Source organism: Pyrus communis, chromosome 3, assembly GCF_963583255.1.
Source record: "Pyrus communis chromosome 3, drPyrComm1.1, whole genome shotgun sequence".
Taxonomy (NCBI): domain Eukaryota; kingdom Viridiplantae; phylum Streptophyta; class Magnoliopsida; order Rosales; family Rosaceae; genus Pyrus; species Pyrus communis.
In genome coordinates, this window is record NC_084805.1 from 23,619,284 (window position 1) to 23,641,578 (window position 22,295).

At 35.3% G+C, this 22,295-nt stretch overlaps 2 protein-coding genes across 2 annotated transcripts; both read right to left on the minus strand.

Moving 5' to 3' along the window:
* Positions 1-355: 355 nt before the first annotated feature.
* Positions 356-1,461, minus strand: LOC137730136 (VQ motif-containing protein 22-like). The gene has a single exon (XM_068469199.1). The coding sequence runs from the start codon at positions 1,172-1,174 to the stop codon at positions 470-472; it is 705 nt and encodes a 234-aa protein (XP_068325300.1). The 5' UTR covers positions 1,175-1,461; the 3' UTR covers positions 356-469.
* Positions 1,462-9,433: 7,972 nt separating this feature from the next.
* LOC137727979 (copper-transporting ATPase RAN1-like) lies at positions 9,434-15,515 on the minus strand. The gene is made up of 9 exons (XM_068466842.1): positions 15,084-15,515; positions 13,122-13,736; positions 12,430-12,859; positions 11,926-12,251; positions 11,634-11,692; positions 11,183-11,525; positions 10,653-10,853; positions 10,308-10,565; positions 9,434-10,021 (listed from the first exon to the last, which is right to left on the minus strand). The coding sequence occupies exons 1-9, from the start codon at positions 15,381-15,383 to the stop codon at positions 9,545-9,547; spliced, it is 3,009 nt and encodes a 1,002-aa protein (XP_068322943.1). The 5' UTR covers positions 15,384-15,515; the 3' UTR covers positions 9,434-9,544.
* Between the last annotated feature and the right edge of the window lie 6,780 nt (positions 15,516-22,295).

Below are 22,295 nucleotides of genomic sequence, written 5' to 3' on the forward strand. Positions count from 1 at the left end.
AAAAATAACCTCTCTCCCTCTCTTCATACTCCCACGTTCTCACTCTCCTTCAATTATAAGAAAACAAGTAAAAAATTTAACACACACTTTGTGTGGGCATATACTACTATACTAGTATATAGAATAAAAGTTTAGCAATGTACACATACAGAATTTTCGTGCTCCTGATGGGAATGCATGGGATTCCTCCACACCAAAATAATGATTAAATTGAAAAACATGCAAGTAATTTGTAACTCAGATGTTAGAGCATTTGTCTATCATGCATCGGATATTTGTGTTCCATCCCATCTTTCTTCAGTATCGATTGATATTTAAAAGAAAGTAACAAAATATCATGCATATGAACAATATCTGAAAATGAGATATTAATTAATTATTCTAATATTACATCATAAACCAATAAACTTAATCATAAGAAAATTACATGGCTTTTCTTATTTTCATGAATATGTAGTGACCCTGTGTTCTAACCGGAGAAAAACTCCCCAGAAAGTTCATACAAAGCTATATCTTCCTGATCCATGACAAAACCATCCACAACCTCGATACTTGGTACAGAATTATAATTACCACTGCTCGACGAATACTGAAACACATCGTTACCACTACCGCTAACGTTATCAATCGGATACATGCCTTGATGCTCTTGATGAAGCTGTTGATTTTCTCGTAGCTGTAGCAGCGGTTGTCGATGTAGTTGTTGTTGTTCTTGTTGTAATTGTAGTGGCTGCTGCGCCAACCGCTGCAACTGTTGCTGATACTGGTAGTTATAGTTGCGATTGACAAAAGGTGTCATTACAGAACCAGTCACATTATTATTGGATCCAAAACTCAAGTTGATCGGACCCTTTTGGTTCCCAAAGGAAAGGGATGTGCTAGAAGCAGTACAACCTGTGAATTGTTGCACCAAAGCTCGAAAATTGTTAGCGTTGGCGTTGAGGAGGGTGATGGGTGTCTTCTTTGAAACCCTAGACCTCCTTCTGATGGGTTTTGACACACTTCCTGTTGGAGTGAGCTGGCCTCCTGGGCTGCTAGTGATCTCTGTCACAGTAGGGCTACTTGTTGTAACAATGGTGGAATCTGAAGGCCCTCCCCTACTAGATGGTGTTCTCTGCCCATTATTCATGAGGGCGTGTTGGTAGTATTGCCCCCACTCATTCGAACCAGGCATATTTGTCCTTTTTGATGCCTGAAAACTGTAAAATAACTTACAATATAGGAATTGATTGGATTTTTACTTACTTGGAGTGATTGAATGCCGAGGAACCCTAGAGGATGACAGTTGCTGAAGAAGTACCAGTATGGTATCGGCCAAAGATCTCAACATATTTAGGACAGTGAGTAGAGAAGCACTGTTAGAGTTTCAACAATGGCACCTCATGGTTTTGAGTGGTGGGCGATATATGTCACTCTATTACGTTGTGAAGGGAACTATAAATAAGCTTTATATCTCTACTGTATTTAGAGTGACTTTTGGTCAATATTAAGACAATTCTTTTTGTTGACCTTTCCATTCATAGAGGAGAAAGATGCTTATTGGCGACGCTTCCTGGAAATTGCATCGGTCAGCTAGTAGATTTTTTTCAGTGGCCGTTACATAGAGTGATACGTCACGTATCATTATACAAATGATAAAATATATGTGTTAAAAAATTAATAACTTAAAAAATAAAAATGTTAAACAATTAATAAGTTAAAAAATAAAAATTTTCATTACTTCTATAAAAACACGTGGTATACCACTCGTGTTCCAATTACAATGAAAAATTTCTGGTTAGCTAGCATCAGTGAGGTCGTCATAGCCACATCACAATTGGACTCCAATTTATTGGTGGAGCCAATTTGAGACGGTCTATGCTTCTTTGGTCAGAAAATTGTTAAAAAGAAGCTAACCATGGTTAGAAAAACTTAATTAATTAAACATTTTTCTGCTCCATTAAATAAGTTTTCAGATAAGGACATTTAAAATGGCATAAATTACAAAAAACTACCTTAATTATTAAATCATTAATAATTTCATACCTCGTCTTTAAAAAGTTTCAATGTCATACTTTATCTTCAAATTTGTTGCAATATACTGTTAGTTCCTCACTTAAATGCTGACGTGACATAAGATAGGCCCACTTTTTATTAAAAAATTAATAAAATATTATTAAAAACTTAAAAAAATCATGTAATATTTTTTAAATATTAAAATAATAATTAATTTTAAAAAAATAAAAACAAACCATCAGTCGTCTACCCCCCTCCCCACTTCTTCTCTTCTCCCCCATCTTCATCTTCTTCCCCTGCAACCCAGAAGAAGAAAATAAATAATAAATAAATAAAATTTCAGTTCGTCTTACCCCCTCTTCTCCTCCTCTCTTCTCCCCCATCTTCATTTTCTTCCCTGAACCCCTACCTGCAACCCCGAAAAAAAAAAAAAGGAAAAAAAAAAAAAAAGTAGGACTCGTCTCATGCCACGTCTTCATATTATTAAGTTTTTAATAATATTTATTAATTTTATAATAAAAAGTAGGACTCGTCTCATGCCACGTCCGCATTTAACTGAGAAACTGACATTCAACTGACGGAAGGTATGACATTGCAATAAATTCTAAGATAAAGTATGACATTGAAATTTTTTAAAAACGAGGTATGAAACTGTTAATGACTCGATAGTTGAGGTAGTTTTTTGTAATTTACCCTTTAAAACGTTAATATACTCAAAGGCTCTGTGCGGGAACCATGAGCTGGTGGTCCAGTGGTAAATAGCGAATTACGAGACTTCTTTTAAACTAAAAACTAGAGTTCTCGGGTTCGAATCCCGCTGCTAACTAAAGATCTCGGGTTCGAATCCCGCTGTTGGTGTGGAAGCCAGAACTGGCCAGGGGGATGTTGAAATGCCTCTGTGGATCTTCCCAGGCTCCGAAAAAGATGAATAACCGTGACTTAGTACCAGTTGTCCTTTGCATGCATGTGTGTGCGTTGAGATAGGGAGACTAATACGAAAATCACCATTATAAGACTACTGTTATATTTCTTTGACATTACTTGAATATTTATTTAGAGTCTAGTTTCCTCGGTAACTTTGAGATTAGGGATTTTCTATATTTTTAGTATAAAACGTCACAACAACAAATAATATTTGTTGTATAGTACAGTACACAACATTAATAAATTTAACGCTTTCAAGTCATGGTTTTCATATATATTTTTTTCAAATATGACACATGCTGAATTAAAGTGGGATATTGCCATTGCAATTACCTAATCAATATTTGCACTTGGCAACCGACTACTCAGTCAATTGTCATTATTAAGTAGGTTATTCCTTTAAGTATTACTTTAGAAAGGTTTCATTGTAGTAAATGAACACTAAACTTTTAACGACGACAAAGTCTCACTCTTTGCATTTCAGTATTTCTTGTCTAAAACAGCTTGGAAGTTGATGCTAGTTTTTTTTTTAAATACATATATACAGGCCCTTTAAGAGAAGGGATTCTCATTTTTCAAAAAAAATGAGGACACCCTCTTGACCATTGGATTTGACTTTAATGAAATTTTGTGGCTGCGATTAAATCACAGACGACATAATATCAACCACATGATTTCATTAAGGTCAAATCTAATGGTTAAAAGGATGTTTGCATTTTTTTTTTTTAAAATAGGGATCCCTTCCCTTAAAAGCTTCCTACACACACACACTATTATTTACAGGAAGGGGAGACTTTGAAATATAGTGTGTTTCGGAATAATCGGATTGGAAATCATGTTTCTAACTTCTGTTCCAAAATTCAGAATCAAATCGCATTGTATCACAATTTTCAAATTTTGAAATTTTCACCATATTCGGAAATTTCGGAATTAGAATAATCTCAAAAAATTTAGAATATAAATTGGAAAGTCATATATTTTATAAGTTTTTGAATATTCTTTAACTTTTTCAGACATGTAATTTATTGTTCTTTCTTAATATTTGGTATATGGTTATGTATAAATTCAATTAATTTTCTGGTATACTAGTACGGTTATCTTTTTCAATATAAAAATAATGAACAAAATGTATCAATAACTAACGATAAAATACAAAAGTTAATTACATAATATATAATTTGAGTAAATATGTCACATCCCGGCCCGGAACGGATCAATTCCCGGGCCCGCTCCACCACGGTAGCACGATATTGTCCGCTTTGGGCTTACCATTTCCTCACGGTTTTGTTTTTGGGAACTCACGAGCAACTTCCCAGTGGGTCACCCATCATCGGATTGCTCTAGCCCCCTTCTCGCTTAACTTCGAAGTTCCTACGGAACTCGAAGCCAGTGAGCTCCCAAAAGGCCTCATGCTAGGTAGAGATGGGAATATACATTTAAGGATCACTCCCCTGGGTGATGTGGGATGTTACAATCCACCCCCCTTAGGGGCCCGACGAGGACGTCGGCACACATGCGACCAGGGTAAGGTTCTGATACCAAATTGTCACATCCCGGCCCGGGGCGGATCACTTCCCGGGCCCGCTCCACCACCATAGCACGATATTGTCCGCTTTGGGCTTATCATTCCCTCACGGTTTTGTTTTTGGGAACTCACGAGCAACTTCCCAGTGGGTCACCCATCATGGAATTGCTCTAGCCCCCTTCTCACTTAACTTCGGAGTTCCTACGGAACCCGAAGCCAGTGAGCTCCCAAAAGGCCTCGTGCTAGGTAGAGATGAGAATATACATTTAAGGATCACTCCCCTGGGCGATGTGGGATGTTACAAAATAACTATAAAAATCGGATTTTTTTGGACGTTTTTATCGAAACAAGTTTGGAAAAAATCAGATCGGAAATTCAGAATTCTCAAAATCTTTGAATGCATTCCAATTTTTTCAAAAAATATTCAAATTCGGAATTTTTAGGTTCAGATTCGAAAATTTAACTATTGGAATTTGAAACACCATTCCAAGTTTCCAACCTGCATCCCTAGTTTGAAACTATTATATTAATTTAGAGAAGGAGTTTCAAATTCAAGATGCATATATAGAACCCAACATCCTATTCATTAAGATATTGGACCACATACTAAAAAAGTAATCCAGGTGTGAACGTTATTCTATTTTTTTTTTTCCTTCTTACTTGCTGATCAAGCATTTGAAGCTTTCTACTGCAATAGAAATGAATTAGATAGATAGCTTCTGGAATTCAATTACACTGACATGCGCATTGGTGTTTTTTTATTTTTTTTTTTATACGATAGAAAATAGTTATCCCACCCTTGATCCACTAGGATTGGCTTGTAGGGCAAGTTGTTTAACATGTGTTTGACCAAAAAAATTTACACTCCAGATCCTTTGAACATGTCTTATGTCTTTTCTATTGTTGAAAAGAAATACAGGTTGGTTTGAAAAATGTTTTTAAAATAACTGAAAGTGATTTTGATTAAAGTAGTTTTGAAATTAATCTTTAGTAAAATACAAGTGAATCATAAAATAGTAAGTGCTTCTTGCAAGAAGCACATAATTGGTGCTTCTTGCATAAAACACTTCAAGTGCTTTTAAAGCTTAAAACAAAATGCTTTTAGAGCTTAAAAACACTTTCACCAAAAGTGCTTTAGTCATTTTAAAAACATTTCTAAACGAACCCTACACCTTTGTCACTTTTCCATGGATGTTGAAGATGGCCATTTTTGTAATTAAAATGAACTTTGATATGATTTTCCAATTACCATTTGTTTTGAATCTCATTCTTTTGCATGGAGAGTTGTTTTTTATACACATTTTAGTCTCTCATACACCTCTATTTATTTTGTGTCGTTCAATTGAATGTATCAAATAAAACAACGAACAAGATTAAAAATGAGTTGTAAGAATAAAAATAAGGTGTATGTTTATTATTTTCCCTCTGTATTTGATTTGGAAGTTGAGGTAATTTACTAAACCAAACTAATACAACTAGTTTGCAACAATTTTTGGTAAAAAATCACAAATAATGAGAGATCATACGTTCAAGGTTACATAAACTTCTCAATTGGAAAAGAATTAGTTGCATACTCAAAATTAAATATTTTACGGTTGTTTTTTGCGAGCTGACAGTGCATAAAGCTATAAATGAGTTTCCAAGTTGAGAAAGTCGAAAAAGTTTTATTTATTTATTTATTGTTATTATTTGATGTTTATATTGCTAATTGCATAAAGTTGTTATAATCTTCCTTTCATTTAAATTAATGAGAAATGTTAAGGAGACTCTCTTAAAAGTTATATTCTCTATAAATCATGTGTCATCTCATATTTTTAACATAACATTTTACAGTGTTGGCAAGAGAATTACGTTAAATTATGAGGTAACAAAGAGTCTATAGAGAGTTTCACTTTGAAAGGTTTCCTTAGCATTTCTCTAATCGATTAAATGTTGAGAATGCTACAGAGACTCTCTTAAAGTGGGAATCTTCATGGATTCAATATCACTTAACAGTTTAATATAAATTTATATGTCAACATTATAAAATATTGTGTAAAATATATAAAGTGACTAGTCTATAAAAAATCCTACTTTTAAAAAAATATTTTTAGCATTACCCTTAAATGTTTTATTTATGCTTAATCTGTCTCTTATTTGATGTATGTGTGAAAGAGCATCACACCTAGAGTAGTACTAGAAGACGATAGTGACTAATTAAGGTTGATTATATTGGAAAGGATTTCTCGTCAGATCTTTTCCTGACGATTTTAGATGATCATGTAATTATGATCGTTCATCGAACATCATGCGGTTATAAATTATTTAAAATTTAAAATTTAAAATTAAATATAAATAGTACCTAACAAAAACTGATCACACGATGTACGATAAACGATCATGATCACAAAATCTCCCGAATCATCAAAAAAAAAAAAAAAATCTGACAAGAATCCTTTTCCGATAATATTTGGATCAAAGTCTCAAAGATGGACAAAATTAAGGAAATAATTGAAGCAATAAATAATAATATAATCTCTAATTCTTTCAAGAATCAAACCCCTATCCTTGTCATGTGTATTTTCGACCAACTACCATATCTGGTTTTTTTTTTCTTTGTTTTGACTTGGTCATTGCGTCACCAATGACCTGTGCTAGAAGCCAAGACTGATTTGAACTTTGCCACAAACCCTACTCGTCTTTTTCTTTCTCCGCACACAACCCTGACATATGAGAGACTTGCAACGAATAAAAGTTCATATTTTTTTTCGAAGTGTAAACCTTTAACCATCCTAGCTTTAGGACTTTCACGATATCATATCATTTTGCGACGTCCCGTATTCAATAATATATATCAAGAAAAAAAAAATTATATGGCAAATTTATTATTAAATGGGAAAGTCATGTAACAGTGAACTCATTTTACGTAAGTTGTTTTTCTTAGCTAGGGAGCAGGTTCAATTTTCTTGCCACTTTCCTTGATATGAAAAAAGGATAATGCAATCTGACGTATAATATGAAGACATCTGAGGTTCTACCATAAAACAAATTGGTAATATAAGGAGTAACTCAACTACTTATAAGCATACAAGATCCCTCCTTCATGGATGTGGGGATACACTCTTAACACGCCCTCTCATGTATGACGAATTTTCAAGCCTAATACGTGTACAATGTAAACAGGATGATGTGGAGCACGTGTACCCATTAGACTTCACATATGACAACATCAAGAGTAGTCGAACTACTTACAAGCACATACAACATATTGCAATTAGCTAAACTCTATGATGAGTTAATGTACATTTTTAGTGGTTCATCACAAGCTTTTGAAACTAAAAATCCTAGGCTAGTACCAAAGAAAAGTAAAGAACTTGTGGGATTGAGGTCAAAGGTCTGAAGCTAATTTATTCTCTCACATCTTACACTAATTTTGGATGAGAAAATTTAAGATTACCAAGAAATTCCAAAATCATGAAATTTGAAACGACGGAGTTTGATTTTCTATAATTTTGTGAACTTTCTTGTTTGGCTAACCTAAAAGAATAACAACATTTAAATATAGAATTTAACATGATTCTAGAGTCCTTAATATATAATAAGAGATATTAGTTTTTTTTTTTTTTTTAAAAACAAACGATATTATCTACACTAAGGGATGGGGAAGTGGGCTAAGCCTCACAATGAGCTAACAGTAATGTGGTTCAAATTCACTTTTGGCGATAATCGAACCTAAGACATTTCACTTATAAGTGGAGAAATACGAGATAGTAGTTAGGAAATGTGTGTGCTAGTGTGGTGACGGCAACAAACGATGATAATGGTGGTGGTGGTGGCAGCGATAGCAATTATGGTGATAGTGGGAGCAATGGCGATGGTATGTGGTGGCAGTAGCAGCAACAACGATGGTGATGCTGGGTGGTGGAGGCATATTAGTGATCATGTGAAGTGGTGGTGGTAGCAGTAAAGATGATCGTGGGTAAGTGTTGGCAGCAGTAATGGTTAGTGTTGGTGCCGGTAATGGTGGTGAAAGTGGTAGTGATGGCCAAACATAATTGAGTTTTATTTTATTCTACCTTTTGTTTTTAAACTCTCACTCATGACAATTTGAAAATGACAAATATTTACTTAGAATATAAACTTATAATTGGAGGGTCCCAAATTCAAATTTGTTTCACTCGAAAATTCTAAACTTTTATGTTTATGAATCCAAACAAGAGAATTGGTGCATATCAATTTATAAATTATAACTTCTACGACTTCTACCTAAATTTTTAAGTTATTTTCTTATCCAAATGGAAGGCTTGTGTAAATATATCTTTATATAATAAAAACTAATTTTTCCTGCCACACTGAAATAACATTGAACACAAGTCATGTGTCTTGCATATAATTTATTTTGGACGAAATAACTTTAAACACAAGTCACGTGCCTTGCACATAATTCATTTTGAATGAAAAACTTAACGAATTTAGAGTGAGAAGACAAAATAATGATTTTAAAATTTTGAAATAACAAATCACTTGAAATTTTAACGCACATTACCAACAGAAAAATGCGTACAAGTTCATAAAACATTTAAAAAAAATTCCCAAAATTGTGATTTGCAAGGAACCATACCTCTTTACAGACAACTCTCTCGCAATAGATAAACTTACAATTGACACATGTGCATAAATTTTTATTTTGTATATTTTAGTAACACACTCCTTAAGATTTGATATATACGAGAAGAGGGACATTTACAACGAATGAGGCATAAAATTACGGACCTAGATTGTCTGCCCTCCCCATCCCATAACCTTCCCATCCCTTCCTATTTATGTAGTCAAGGTTAAACCACGTCAACATTTTATATTGATTTTTTTATAGAAATAATAAGACAAAAAGCAATAAGAATATAAAATATTGATGTGGCTTAATCGTGATCACAAAAATAAAAGGGGATGGGAAGGGTATGGGATGAGAAGGGCAAACAATCCAGGTCCTAAAATTACACCCCATCACAGAAAACATAAAGCACAAGATTGGGATAAAGTCGAATTCGAGCTATTTATCCTGTTTTACTTTTGCTTCCTACACAGTTGAAAACTAGAGTTTTCCTTTTTTTTCTTCTCTTTCTACTCTACAACTATTTCCAGTATGGCCGTAAGTCTGGGTTTTCTGTATCTCCTAAGGAGCAAAGAAGAGCAGACAACACTAACAGATGACATGGCCATGCATGCACCGGCTGCCCACGGCGGCAACATGATCCCCAGTGATGGGAAGAACACCCCGGCAGCAATAGGTATTGCGATCACATTGTACGCCATGGCAAACACGTAGTTCAATCGAATACGAGTGAAGGTCTTCCTTGAGAGATCAATGGCTGTGATTACGTCTTCCAAGTTATTTCTCATCAACACGTAGTCAGCTGCTTCAATTGCAATATCGGTCCCTGCACCGATCGCCATACCAACATCAGAAACAGCTAGGGCAGGTGAGTCATTGATTCCATCACCGACCATGGCAACTATACTTCCATCCTTTTGGAATGAACATACAACATCAGCTTTTCCAGCCGGCATTACCTCTGCCCTCACGTCTTGAATGCCAACCTGCCCAGCAATGTATTCACACGAACGTCAAATTTCTACGCAACTAAAACTGATTATATTATATGTGGCTGACCAAAGAACTTAAAAACCGATGACTCTAATGTTACCAAACCATTATTAAAACTCTTTAATTTTTGGTAAAAAATTCGTACATGCTTGAAATCAAAATATATTCTCCAACTTTCAATTCATATGAAAACTCTCAACTCGAAATGACACTCAAAGTTGCATATATTTTCTATCAGAATTAGGTTGACTAATAATTGATAAACAGAAATATGCTCACCTCCTTAGCAACAGCCTGTGCTGTCCGACGATTATCCCCAGTAACCATGACTGGTATGACACCCATCTTACGAAGTCCCTCGATTACTATGGCAGCTTCTCTTTTTAGAGGGTCTGCAACCCCCAAAACACCAAGTAAATTGCCTTCGTACGCAACAAGTATGCCCGTCTTTGCACTTTCTTCCAGCTCTACAACAAAATTCTCTACATGTGTAGGAATGTCGATTCCACTTTCAGTCATCAGCTTCCTATTACCGACCTGTTTAGGAAATAATACTTCCAATAAGCAACCTTGGATGGGTAAAAGCATATAAGGGTGGAAGCCATATGGAAATTTAGAACTCACCAGAATAAGTTTTCCATCTATAAAGCACTGGATACCTCTTCCGGGCAAAGCAGAGAACTCTGAGGCATCAAAAAGCCATCCCGAAATTGTGGTGTCTTTGCTCTTGTTCGGTGCATCATCAGCTACAGAAGGCTCATCAAAAAAGTGAAAATGGCGTGCGTATTCCACTATTGCTTTTGCCAGTGGGTGTTCACTGCTAGCCTGAGACAACACAAGGAAAATATGAAAAATATATTAGCGGACATAAAAATTGCTGTCACCTTTCTACAGCTGAATGTTTAGAACTTTCTATTAAAGCATGGAACAATATTAGATGTCAAGGACTGCCAGAAAAGAACAAAAAAAAAAAAAAAAAAAAAAAAAAAAGAAAAAAGAAGAAAACATTTTGAATTAAAAATAAAATAATAATGATATACAAAGGAGGTTTCTCTGGAGATGTTGAAGCACCATAATAGTTCAAATCCAAAGGACAAGAACATAGAAACGAGACTGGAAAAAAAGTGGAAACTAGTCAGGTAATAGAAAGTTACCTCTGCAGATGCCACCAATTTAAGAAATTTTCCACGATCCATTCCCGTGAAAACTTTTATAGTAGTAACCGTCGCTTTTCCCTGGGTCAGGGTACCTGTTTTATCAAATATCACATACTTGATCTTCTGAGCTCTTTCCAAAGCATCTCCTCCTTTTATCAGCACACCATTATTAGCGCCAACCCCCGTCGCAACCATGACAGCAGTTGGTGTTGCCAAGCCCAGTGCACAAGGACATGCAATCACCACAACTGATATGGAAAACATAAGGGCAAATACAAAGTGATTTCCATTTGCAGGGAGCCACTCTTCTGGGTAAGCTCCAAAGGCTCCAGCAGTATACCTAAAGCAAATCAATAGAAGATATAAGTTATCAACAGCAGGCTTAAACATTCTCAACTTACAAATTCACTAATTATGCAAAAGATCATAATAAATATGGTGAACTTACCAACCCAATAATGTCAACAATGCCAAGGCAACTACAGTAGGGACGAAAATGCTAGCAACCTGCAGTTATGAAGAGATGGAAGACATTAATTTCACTTTACCTTAAACTTTACAGCAGTTGCTGAATTAGCTTTAGTGGAAATAAAGATGGGCTAAACATATAGGGGCACTTGGCATCTTCTCACAAGCAACTTTATAAGAAATAATTCCTAATACCCTTGAAATGATATTCATATATAGCATAGAAGTATCACATAAACAAACTAATTGAAAACTACATTTCCAGCACTTACATAATCAGCAAATTTCTGAATAGGAGCTTTGGACATCTGAGCAGTCTCAACCAAATTAATTATCTGACTTAAAACTGTATCGGATCCAACTTTTGTAATTTGTATGTGAAGGGCGCCATGTAAATTTATCGTTCCTCCGATAACTAATGAATTTACTTCCTTTGAAACAGGTATAGCTTCACCAGTCACCATACTCTCATTGACATAGCTTGAACCCCACACAACCATACCATCAGCAGGAACTTTTGTACCAGGAAGAACTTTTAACACATCCCCGGGCTGAATTAGCAAGGCATCAATTTCCCTTTCTCCAATGACTTTCCCACCTAATAAACAATATAATCGAAATTAGTCAGTTATCTAGAAGTTTAAAATCAATCCGACCAAAACTTTGATGTGGTTAAAAAATGGTAACTATATCAGATATTAAATACAGGAAAAGGAAATATAAATTGGTAAGGGTGAAAAGGAAAATGAAAAAACAAACAGAACCAAACAATGTACCTTTGTCCTTGACAAGCAACAATGCTGTAGCTGGAGCAAGTTCTATCAATTTCTTGATGGCATCTGATGTTTTTCCTTTTGCAAGACACTCCAGATACTTCCCCAAAAGTACAAATGTTATTAGCATGGCACTTGTTTCAAAGTAAGTTGGAGACCAGAACCCAGTAACTGCACCATATAGAAGCGCGCATACAGAATAGAAGTAAGAGGCCGAAGTTCCCAATGCAACCAAAACATCCATGTTAGTTGAACCATTTCGTAGAGCTCTGGCAGCTGCAACATAGAAGCGCTTCCCAATAACAAACTGAACAACACTGACCAACGCCCATTTCAACCAATCACCCATTACGAAGGGCCCACATCTCCGGAGCAGTAATGAATACAGAAGCGGAATATGAGGACAAACTACTCGAATGAAAAAGATAGGAATCTGCAGACAATTTATTGATATCAGTAATAGATTTTAAACGTAATATATACATATCTATACTTATGCATGCATGCATAGAAAAACGAAAATATAACGACTAGGTGTCTAAAAGAGCTCTTGAAGACTAGTGTCTCGATGCATTCTGAGTGAAATATATAAGAAACAATATGCTCTGTTTAGAAAATTGAAATTTATAATTAATTAACTTAGTTTCTCTAATGATAGAAGTGGTCTGTTCAATGACAGAAGGAAATATACTCACACTGAGAAGCAGACTGGAAAGAAATAGCCGAAAAATATTTGAGGCTTCACCGATGTCTTTAGAAGTCATTCTTGTATAAGGGTTTGCCACTTGTAGTTTAAATTTCTCATTGCTGGCCTCATGAATCCCATCAACCAAGGATCTAGAAGTAACAACTTCAGGATCAAAGAGAATTTCAAGTTCGCTTGAAATCCTGTCAAAACGAAAATGTCTCACACCTTTCAAGTTGATAATTATGGCTTCTAACATCTGTGCATCCATCTCACTGAATACACCTGCAACTCCCAGTATGATTTTATCCTGTTCGCTACTCTGTACAAGTGATGCATCAAAACCAGCATCTTCAATGGCATTCACTATATCATCTTTACTAATTAATGTAGGATCATACTCCACTTCCCCCAGTGAAGTAGCCAGAGCTACTACGGCTCTTTTGACTCCAGGAAGCCCTTTTAGAATACCTTCAACAGAGTTCACACAGGCTGCACAGGTCATACCTCCTATTGAGAACTGACCCAACAGGGTACCATGTGGCTTTGTTCCGCTTGCACTGGGCTCAGGTATAACCTCTGCATCAAACCCGGCATCTTCAATTGCATTCATGATGTCTTCATCCTGAATGAATAGAGCTAAAGTTGTCTCAGTAACTATTAGAGCACCCTACTTCTGAATAACATGGTGGTAAACAGTATACAATCAAGGTTATCCCCAAAAGGAATCAACTGAAGAATACAAGGTAAGTTTACTAGAACTTTACTCAGGAAATGTCCAGGTACAGCAACAGAAAATTTAGAATTAAACTCCCAACCTAACAATCCTATAAATCGTTCTAACTTTTCTGTGAAGTTCATAGGAACATCATCCAATACAATAGTCGAAAATAAACCAATTCAACCAACAAGTGCAGATACTATGCAAAGCCTAGAAAAGTTGAAAGTAAAAACGTGAAAGGGATCCGAATTATTGAAGATTACATAAGATCAAGGAGAGTTTCAGAGAGAGTTTCCACATTTATAGTACTAATAGCATGTCATCGGCAGCTTCACTGCTTTCAAAAGTAGCTGATCAAAATGCAGGTTCCTTGCATTATCTGGATAGAGAACATCCTTACATTATTTTAATTTTCAAAACAAGTCGTACCCATATCTACATAAGCTATCTGATCCAGTTGAGTACGGCTACCTCCCAAAATCAGGCATATGCTATATCTGAGTCAACCTTATGTAAAATTTCAAAAGAAAAGTGTACCACCGGTCACAATTTTTTATCATAATGCACCAATTTAGGACATATAATTCAGTCGAACAAGAGGTAAATGTGTCTGTCTCTGCCTCTGTGTGTGTGAGAGAGAGAGACACACACAGAGAGAGATACAGGTGGAGAGAGAGAGAGAGAGAGAGAGAGAGAGAGATCGGATACACCATCATTAAAGAGGGGCGAGGAGGACTAATCTGTCACTTTAGCCTAATTCCTATCATGATTGCAGCTCCAAGTATATAAAGTACAACTACAAAATAACTGAGTTACCAAATAATTAACCCTTAATCATGATCCAGTCCCAACATAAATCATAAATAAATTAATAAATTAATGAAAAGCATTACCAACCAAAACGGGATCCTACGATTATTCGAAAACCATAGTAACCCTTAGCAAATAAGACGTTAAGTTTAGAACACCAAAACAGCTACCAAACCTCAAAATTTCACTAAACCCATGATCAATCCACCTTAAAATCAATACCCAAATACAATTTAAAAATAAAAAAACCAAACTTTCTGAAAATTAAGCAACCGGGACTAGACCATACTTCAAAACACCCAAAAACAACCACCAAAAGCACGAAAATTTTCGAAAAAACGACGCAAACCCAATTGCCAAATTCAGCAAGAAACACCCAAAAACCCAGCAAAACCCAAACCCAGCATTCAAAAACGAGATCAAAAGCTAAAATTGACCAACCTTGACCAATCTCGGATCGAAAACCACATCGGCCCTGTTCTGGAGCAACGCCACGGAGGCCGTGAGAACCCCATTGACGCTCTGCAGAGCACCTTCGACAGAATTCGAGCAAGCAGCACATGTCATACCAGAGACTCTGACTTGAACCCTCTTCATCCCCGCTTCAACTCCCTCTGAATTCTCATAGGAATCCAGAAGCCTCACGTCCTCCGAATCACCGAAGTCGCCGGCGGCAACCATCGACTTCCGATCTCTGGCGGAGACTTGGGTAAGCTGGAGGTCTCTGGGACTCGGCGCCATTGTAAGGTACCGAGCCAATAGAAAAAACCCGAGAAATTTATACAAAAAAAATGGAGCGAATTGTAGAGAGAGAAAGCGAGAGTTGGTTTTTGTAGAGAGAGAAAGGGAGGAGGAAGGAGACTTTTTCCGAGGGAGATGGTTGAGACAGCAATTTTTTAACCAAAGTTCTGGGAGAGGTGGTGGGAAAGGAGGGTGACGATTTTACTCTTTTACCCTTGGAGGTATTTGGTAATTACTAATGTGAGGGGTGGGTACTGGCCCTACTGAGTTGTACTTCTTGCTTGGTAGTTTTTGTACTACACGAAGGAGGTGGCTTTTAGGGCAACCAATGTGGCGTGTGTCCGTGAAGACGACCAAAAGAATCAGTCTAAATACTACAAAACGTGTCTTAAGGTCGTAGGGAATTTTGTCTATACCTAACCGGATTTGAATTGTTTGCGCATGTCTCTCTTCTTTCTTGATGAATTATATGAATGACGTAGCTCCTGAAATATGTTTTAATTTTGATTGCGTAAATGTAACATATTCTTGTTACACCAGTTATTTTGTTGCCAGACTATGAATTACGAATAGTCTATCACAATGACATAACGTATCAAATTGTTTGACATGAAAATATTGTCAATGATCACAAAGTGATAAAAAAAAATAACTTGATTAAATTTGTTTTGATTTGTTTAAAATGAGACCAGTCAGTGGTTTCGCACGACAGTCCATCTTTCGAGAAACGAACAGACTCACAGAGGCATTTCATCATTCTTCTGACTGTCATCATGTAATTTATCAATTTTAAAATTCGAATCACTTAATTAATTAATTAACATAAGTTATTCAAAAAGAACATTTCATGATTATTTATCTTTTGTATGATACTAATGAGACACCATCATAGTGAACAAACAAAAATGTGATATCCATTGAAGGGATCTTTATGATTCGATCTTCTTTTCTTCTTTACTTTCGGCAATCCACCTTTCGAGAAAAGAACAGACTCACAGAGGTATTTTATCATTCTTCTGACTGTCATTGAGTAATTTATCAACTTTAAAATTCGAATTACTTAATTAATTAATTAACATAGGTTACTCAAAAAGAAAATTTCATGATTATTTATCTTTTGTATGATACTAATGTGACACCATCATAGTGACCAAACAAAAATGTGATATCCATTGAAGGGATCTTTATGATTCGATCTTCTTTTCTTCCTTACTTTAGCGTTAATTATCTTTTTGCTAATAATGCTTCTTTACTAATATAATATCGTTTTTAATGGTAACAAACTAGACTTCCACCAAATGCATGCATATCGAGTTTGTGTGCCTTCTTTTCCTAAAACTATATTCAACTTTTATTAGCTAAAAAAAAAAAGTAATGATTTGACCTATGTGACTCTTATGAGGGAAAAAATTAGGTTTTTTTTGGTCAAAATGGTTTTTAAGATTGGTAGAACTCCTCATTTTGATCTTGAGATTTAAAATCAATAGAATTGGTCCATGAGTTTGTCCACAATCAATCATTTTGGTCATGCTATGAAAATTCTCCGTTAAATAAGGATTTAATGAAAAAAATATCTTCAATTTCTGTCAAATCATTTTGGCTCATTATTTACTAAATTGAGAGTATTTTTGTCATGTTGGTCCTTCTTTAACAAAGATTTCTAATATAAGGACCAAAATGATTGATGTATAGCTCGTTTGGATGTGCTTTTAAAATAACCGAAAGCGCTTTTGGTGAAAAAGCCTCAAACTTACCTTGGGTTCTAAAACTAGTTGGGCTACAATTGTCTTTTCGTACCTGGTTTGCAAATTCAGGGACCATGTCTATCGATTTTAAATCACAGAAACCAAATTAAAGAGTTATGATAATATGAAAAACCGTTTTGACTAAAAAGCCTCAAATTTACCCTGGGTTCTATAACTAGTTAGGCTACAATTGTCTTTTCGTACCTGGTTTGCAAATTTTATTAAGATATGGTGTGTCCACAGTTTTTGGTTTGGTCACCTGGCCATGTGCTCCTCTCTCTCCAAGGTCTATTATTTTTCTCCTTTATTCTTTCTTTTGTGAAATGTGAAATGTGAAATTGAAATTGGAATTTGTCAAAAATAAGAACATGTTCATTTTTCTAGCAGTCGTCGAAAACGTGTAATTTGTTGCCAACTTGGTCCAAAGATCCTGCCTCAATTTTAAAGGGAAAAGAAAAGAAGTGTGACCTTCTACGATGGTAGTTTTGGGAAATACAAAGTGAATTTGCTTGGGAGTCTTCGTTGGATATAACGAAGAAGCGTGGCCATTGTTTACCGCCACGTTTCAGCGGAGACCGCAGCCGTCGGGTGTTTTGACCGGTTTTGAAACCCAAGGCACGTTGGTGCTTACGCAGATCACTTTCTCATCTTGCCATGACAATTTTAGGGTTAGGGTTCACGTAATTTCCCTTATTTCGTAACAACTTTCTGAAAATGGAAATTCAATTTTTTTTTTTCCTATGAGAACGATAGAGTGATATTTCATTTATCAACACAAGCAAGTATAATAGTCTCAATTGGGTACATATAGCTTCAGTGATCGACAAATTGATGGGAATGAATTTGCACAATTAAACAAATTAAGTAAACTCCTATAGGGCCCTTACTGCTACAACAATCACAAACATACAAGCGTCACATGATAAATCTGTCGCAAAATAACTATAGACGCAACAGATCTTTACCGACAATCGTACAGGTCATCGTTAACGAACAATGCCACACAAGTCATCACAAAGGAGTTAGATCACATTAAGTCATTATTTGAAAACAAGACCACATTACTCATCGCTCAATGACAATGACAAAATACAGTCATCATAGAAGCGTAACAACATGACAACTACGTTACTCTAAGAAATAAATCGCTGGTCCGCTCATCTAAGTGGAGGATAAGGACACTCTATCCAACGCCATCTGTAGCTTTATTGCATTACCTAGATCTAAAATTTTTACGAGTCATCAGATCAAGTTACACAACGCTGCCGGAGTCACCATTTCTGAGTATACAATACAAGGTGGCAAAGCCACCAGATTCGAACGAACAAAGTTGCAGAGCCACTAGATCTGGGCACATAAGGCAGTACAACCAAATAATCAGCCGAGGAGAGCATCATCATCAAAGAATCACACTGACAAAAGTGGATCCGACCCACCAGCAGCCACAAATCCCACCCTAAACGTCAAACCAAGCTCCAATCAAAGAAGAGACCTTGAGAGGGGCGTGACCCAGATTTAGATAAGAGGCTTAAATCCATGAAAGCTGCATACGTACAAAATGGTGGGACAAAAAGAAGGAGTTTTAACGAAAAACCTGCAGTACTGTTCATTTTAACGAAAAATTACATTTTTATACTAAAAATCAATCATGGTACTAATACTTTATCCGTTATTTTGTTCTTATCGTTAACACTCAAAGTTTTCAAGTTTTTTTTTATTAATTTTCCTTAAAAAGAATGGAAAGGGGATAAGGAGATAAGGAGATAAGGAGATAAGGAGAGAGTGAGGAGTTGTCACCGACCCAAAGCCATAGCACGTGATCGGTAACTATAGCGATAGTAAATTAGGTTTATTTTTTCGAAATGCAATGTTCTACTCAAGCCTATAGTGTCTTCTACCTAGGTGATTAGTTAACAAACTTTTGATTTTGTTTATAAACAAACAGCACTACAAAAAAAATACCATTATGCAGATTTCCTTTGTAAAAGCATAATAAGGGAGCAAGAAAAAAAACATACGGAAAGCCGAGATGAAATTTTAGAATACTAATAACAATATTTTTCTAAAATCAAATTTATCAGTACATCTTTTCCTTTACTATGTTATCAACGATACGCCTTTTACTTTAAGAATATAATAACATACTTAACTAAATAACAAACTCATCATATAGATATATGTCATCTTCACAGTTAAAAAACCACAATTAGATATCAAACTTACCACAAACATATATATATCGTCTTCTAACATGTGAAGGTTGAATGTGAGACCTCGTTCAACTAAATAGAAACTGTTGGATATATGTCAACAATCTGTGATATAATTATATATGCTAATAAATAATAAATGTGAATAAAAAAATACAAAGTATGAACAAAATAAAAATATAAAACAGACAACTTAAAGATCGAGGCTTGCGTACCGTAATGTCCTTGAAACATAAATTTCGTCTCTACTTAGTGCTTGTAGTTCTACGAACATCTACTTCACCAGAATTCAACGATCAAGTTAGAATTCCAGCATCGGAAAACTTAACTTTTGGCGAATTTCTATGTAATTCTCTCAGTAAGAGGGTTTAGGAATGTAGAAGAAGAATTTGATATTTTCTGTGTTATAAATGTCATGCAGATGGATGTATATATAGTGGGATTATGCCTGTTCGCAATAGGTATAAGAATGAGATGTGACTGTTGGGAGACATCTCTTCAGAGGGGCGTTGTGCTCTCTGCGTTTTTCCATTGGCTTCAGACTTCATTTGAAAAGATGAGTTTGTTCAAAAATTCAAAAAGAATTTAATTAAAAATAATAATTAATTAAAGAATTTAATTTTCAAAGCCCAAGAGCCCCAAAGTCTAACCTTAAAGTTGAGCCTAATTTCATTCTCAAAGATCCATTACTCCAATCACTATCTATAAGAGACAAAACCTTATAAAGTGAGGAAACCTTTTAGGAATGGCCAATGTGGGACAATGAAATTTCTACTCAAAATTTCCAATAGAGACAACTACTGTAAAGACAAAGAATAGTTGGTTTATTACTATTATTTTATCATTTTTACAGAAAATAAAAATGAGGTACATTGTGTGTAATCTATTTAATCTTTTGGTAATGTAGTCTCTAAACTAAATTTGTTTCCTAAATGTGATTGATTCGTGGTATGAAATGAATTTAAATAAAACATCTTTTTTTTTCTTTCTTTTCTCAGTAAACAAATGAGCTGAATACCTAAAAAGAACAAAAGAATCGAACTAGAAGTCGGTTTCTAAATTACAACGATAAAAAAAGGTACGTAACATGACGTGTGACTAGTAAAAGTTACAACAGATAGAAAGATGATTCCTGAATGGAGGGTTGAATGAATGGTGTGTATACCATATTATCATTATGCGAATGCAAACCATTTATCGTTACTAAAATTCACTTGATTAATTAAGGATTCGTAAAGTTTTTAGTATTTATCTTTTATGTTTGAGATCAAATGAAGTGTATAAGAGATTAGATGGATGAAGAATGGTGGGTGGAAAGAGCTAGGGGAAGAAACTAAAAGAATGAATAGAAACAAAATCTTGTAAGGAAAATAACTTAAAATAATTGAGAAAAACTAATTAAAAAGGTTTGAAAACTTTGAGTTTTAATAATAAGGACAAAATAAAGGGTAAAGTGAATAGTACCAGAATTTTCATTTTAATGTAAAAATGTGGTTTTTCGTTAAAGTGAACAGTATAGTAGACTTTTTGTTAAAACTCCCAAATAATTTTTATTTGTATACTTGTTTATTTTTTCTACATCTCTTCAACCATTATTCCTATACTCTTATTATCTATTCTTCTTCTTTTCCATGTACTTCGCTCCGTCTCCAGCACATTAAGGAAACCTAAAAGCTAAAAAACAATTGATTATCGGGGCCATATTATCGCCATGCAAACTCGCAACAGATGAGAGAGCCATTCGTTTTGCGCGAGGGTAATTATAAGTGCGTTTGTTGGAAAGATGACATGCTTCCACTTACCAGACACAGGAGAAAAAGTTGTGAAAAATACAGAGAAATTAAAGGGATGAAATAATGTTCCACTATAACGCATGCATGCACGAATAAGCAGGATGGGAAGACAGCTCATGCAAAGCAACAAGCAATGGGTCTACTTCTCATCCTTCCACCAAAACGCATAGCTTTGTCGACCCACCTCCAAGAGAAATTCTTAAGTCCATAGACCGGACCAGATGGCTCACACAGCTCACACACAAACATCTACACCTCTCCCACCCTAATTTTTTTAATGTTCACTCTGTTTCATTCGTGTTCAACTCCCCTCTCACACAACACCCATAACTCATTACTAACTGTGACCTCACACAAGAACTTCTCCACCTCCGAATGACACAACTAACTGTGGCCATCTGACGTGGCAACTTTTGAATACAAGTTGTACTTTATGGTACGAGTGTGTGAGGGTACTATGGTAATTTTGGCCAGTATGAATTAGGTGATATCCCTAGGTTTGACAAACAACCATCAAAATCTAATGCAGTCGAATTGCTTTAAGTGTATGCCATCCTCCATGGATGATTGGGACATATAAACTGGGGATGTCCTTATCAAATGGCTTGAATTTATGTTTGTGTTCTTGGTGAATAGCAGGTGATCAAACACAAGAATATATAGTTGGTGCAACGTCTATGATCAACATCCAACATTAGTTATTAACAATTGCGACTCTTGACCTGTGACTATACTAGCTAGCTAATTGGTCCGCTACCAAATCTAAGTTAGGGTTTATCAAATAATACTGTATATTATGATATCAAATGATTTAAAGAACTAGCTGGATTGTAATCTTCAAAAGTGATTTCTTTTAATTAATTTCTCATGTCAGATTAAATTTTTAACTTTTGTCATTTGTATATACATTCAGTACATAGCGTTGCAGATGCTTAATAATATATGTAAATATTATACCTAATCTTAATTAGTTAGTTAACCCTATGTGATTCTAACTTCTTCACATGCTCCTAACGATATAGATCACAAGTCTTATTAAAACTTAGGGTCCAAAACTCAAACGAAACTAACAAGCATTGGGAAGGAGGTTATGGCCATGTGTATTAGTAGATTAATTTCACCAAGGCCAACAAACAAAAGAGATAGACTTACATGCGTTCTATT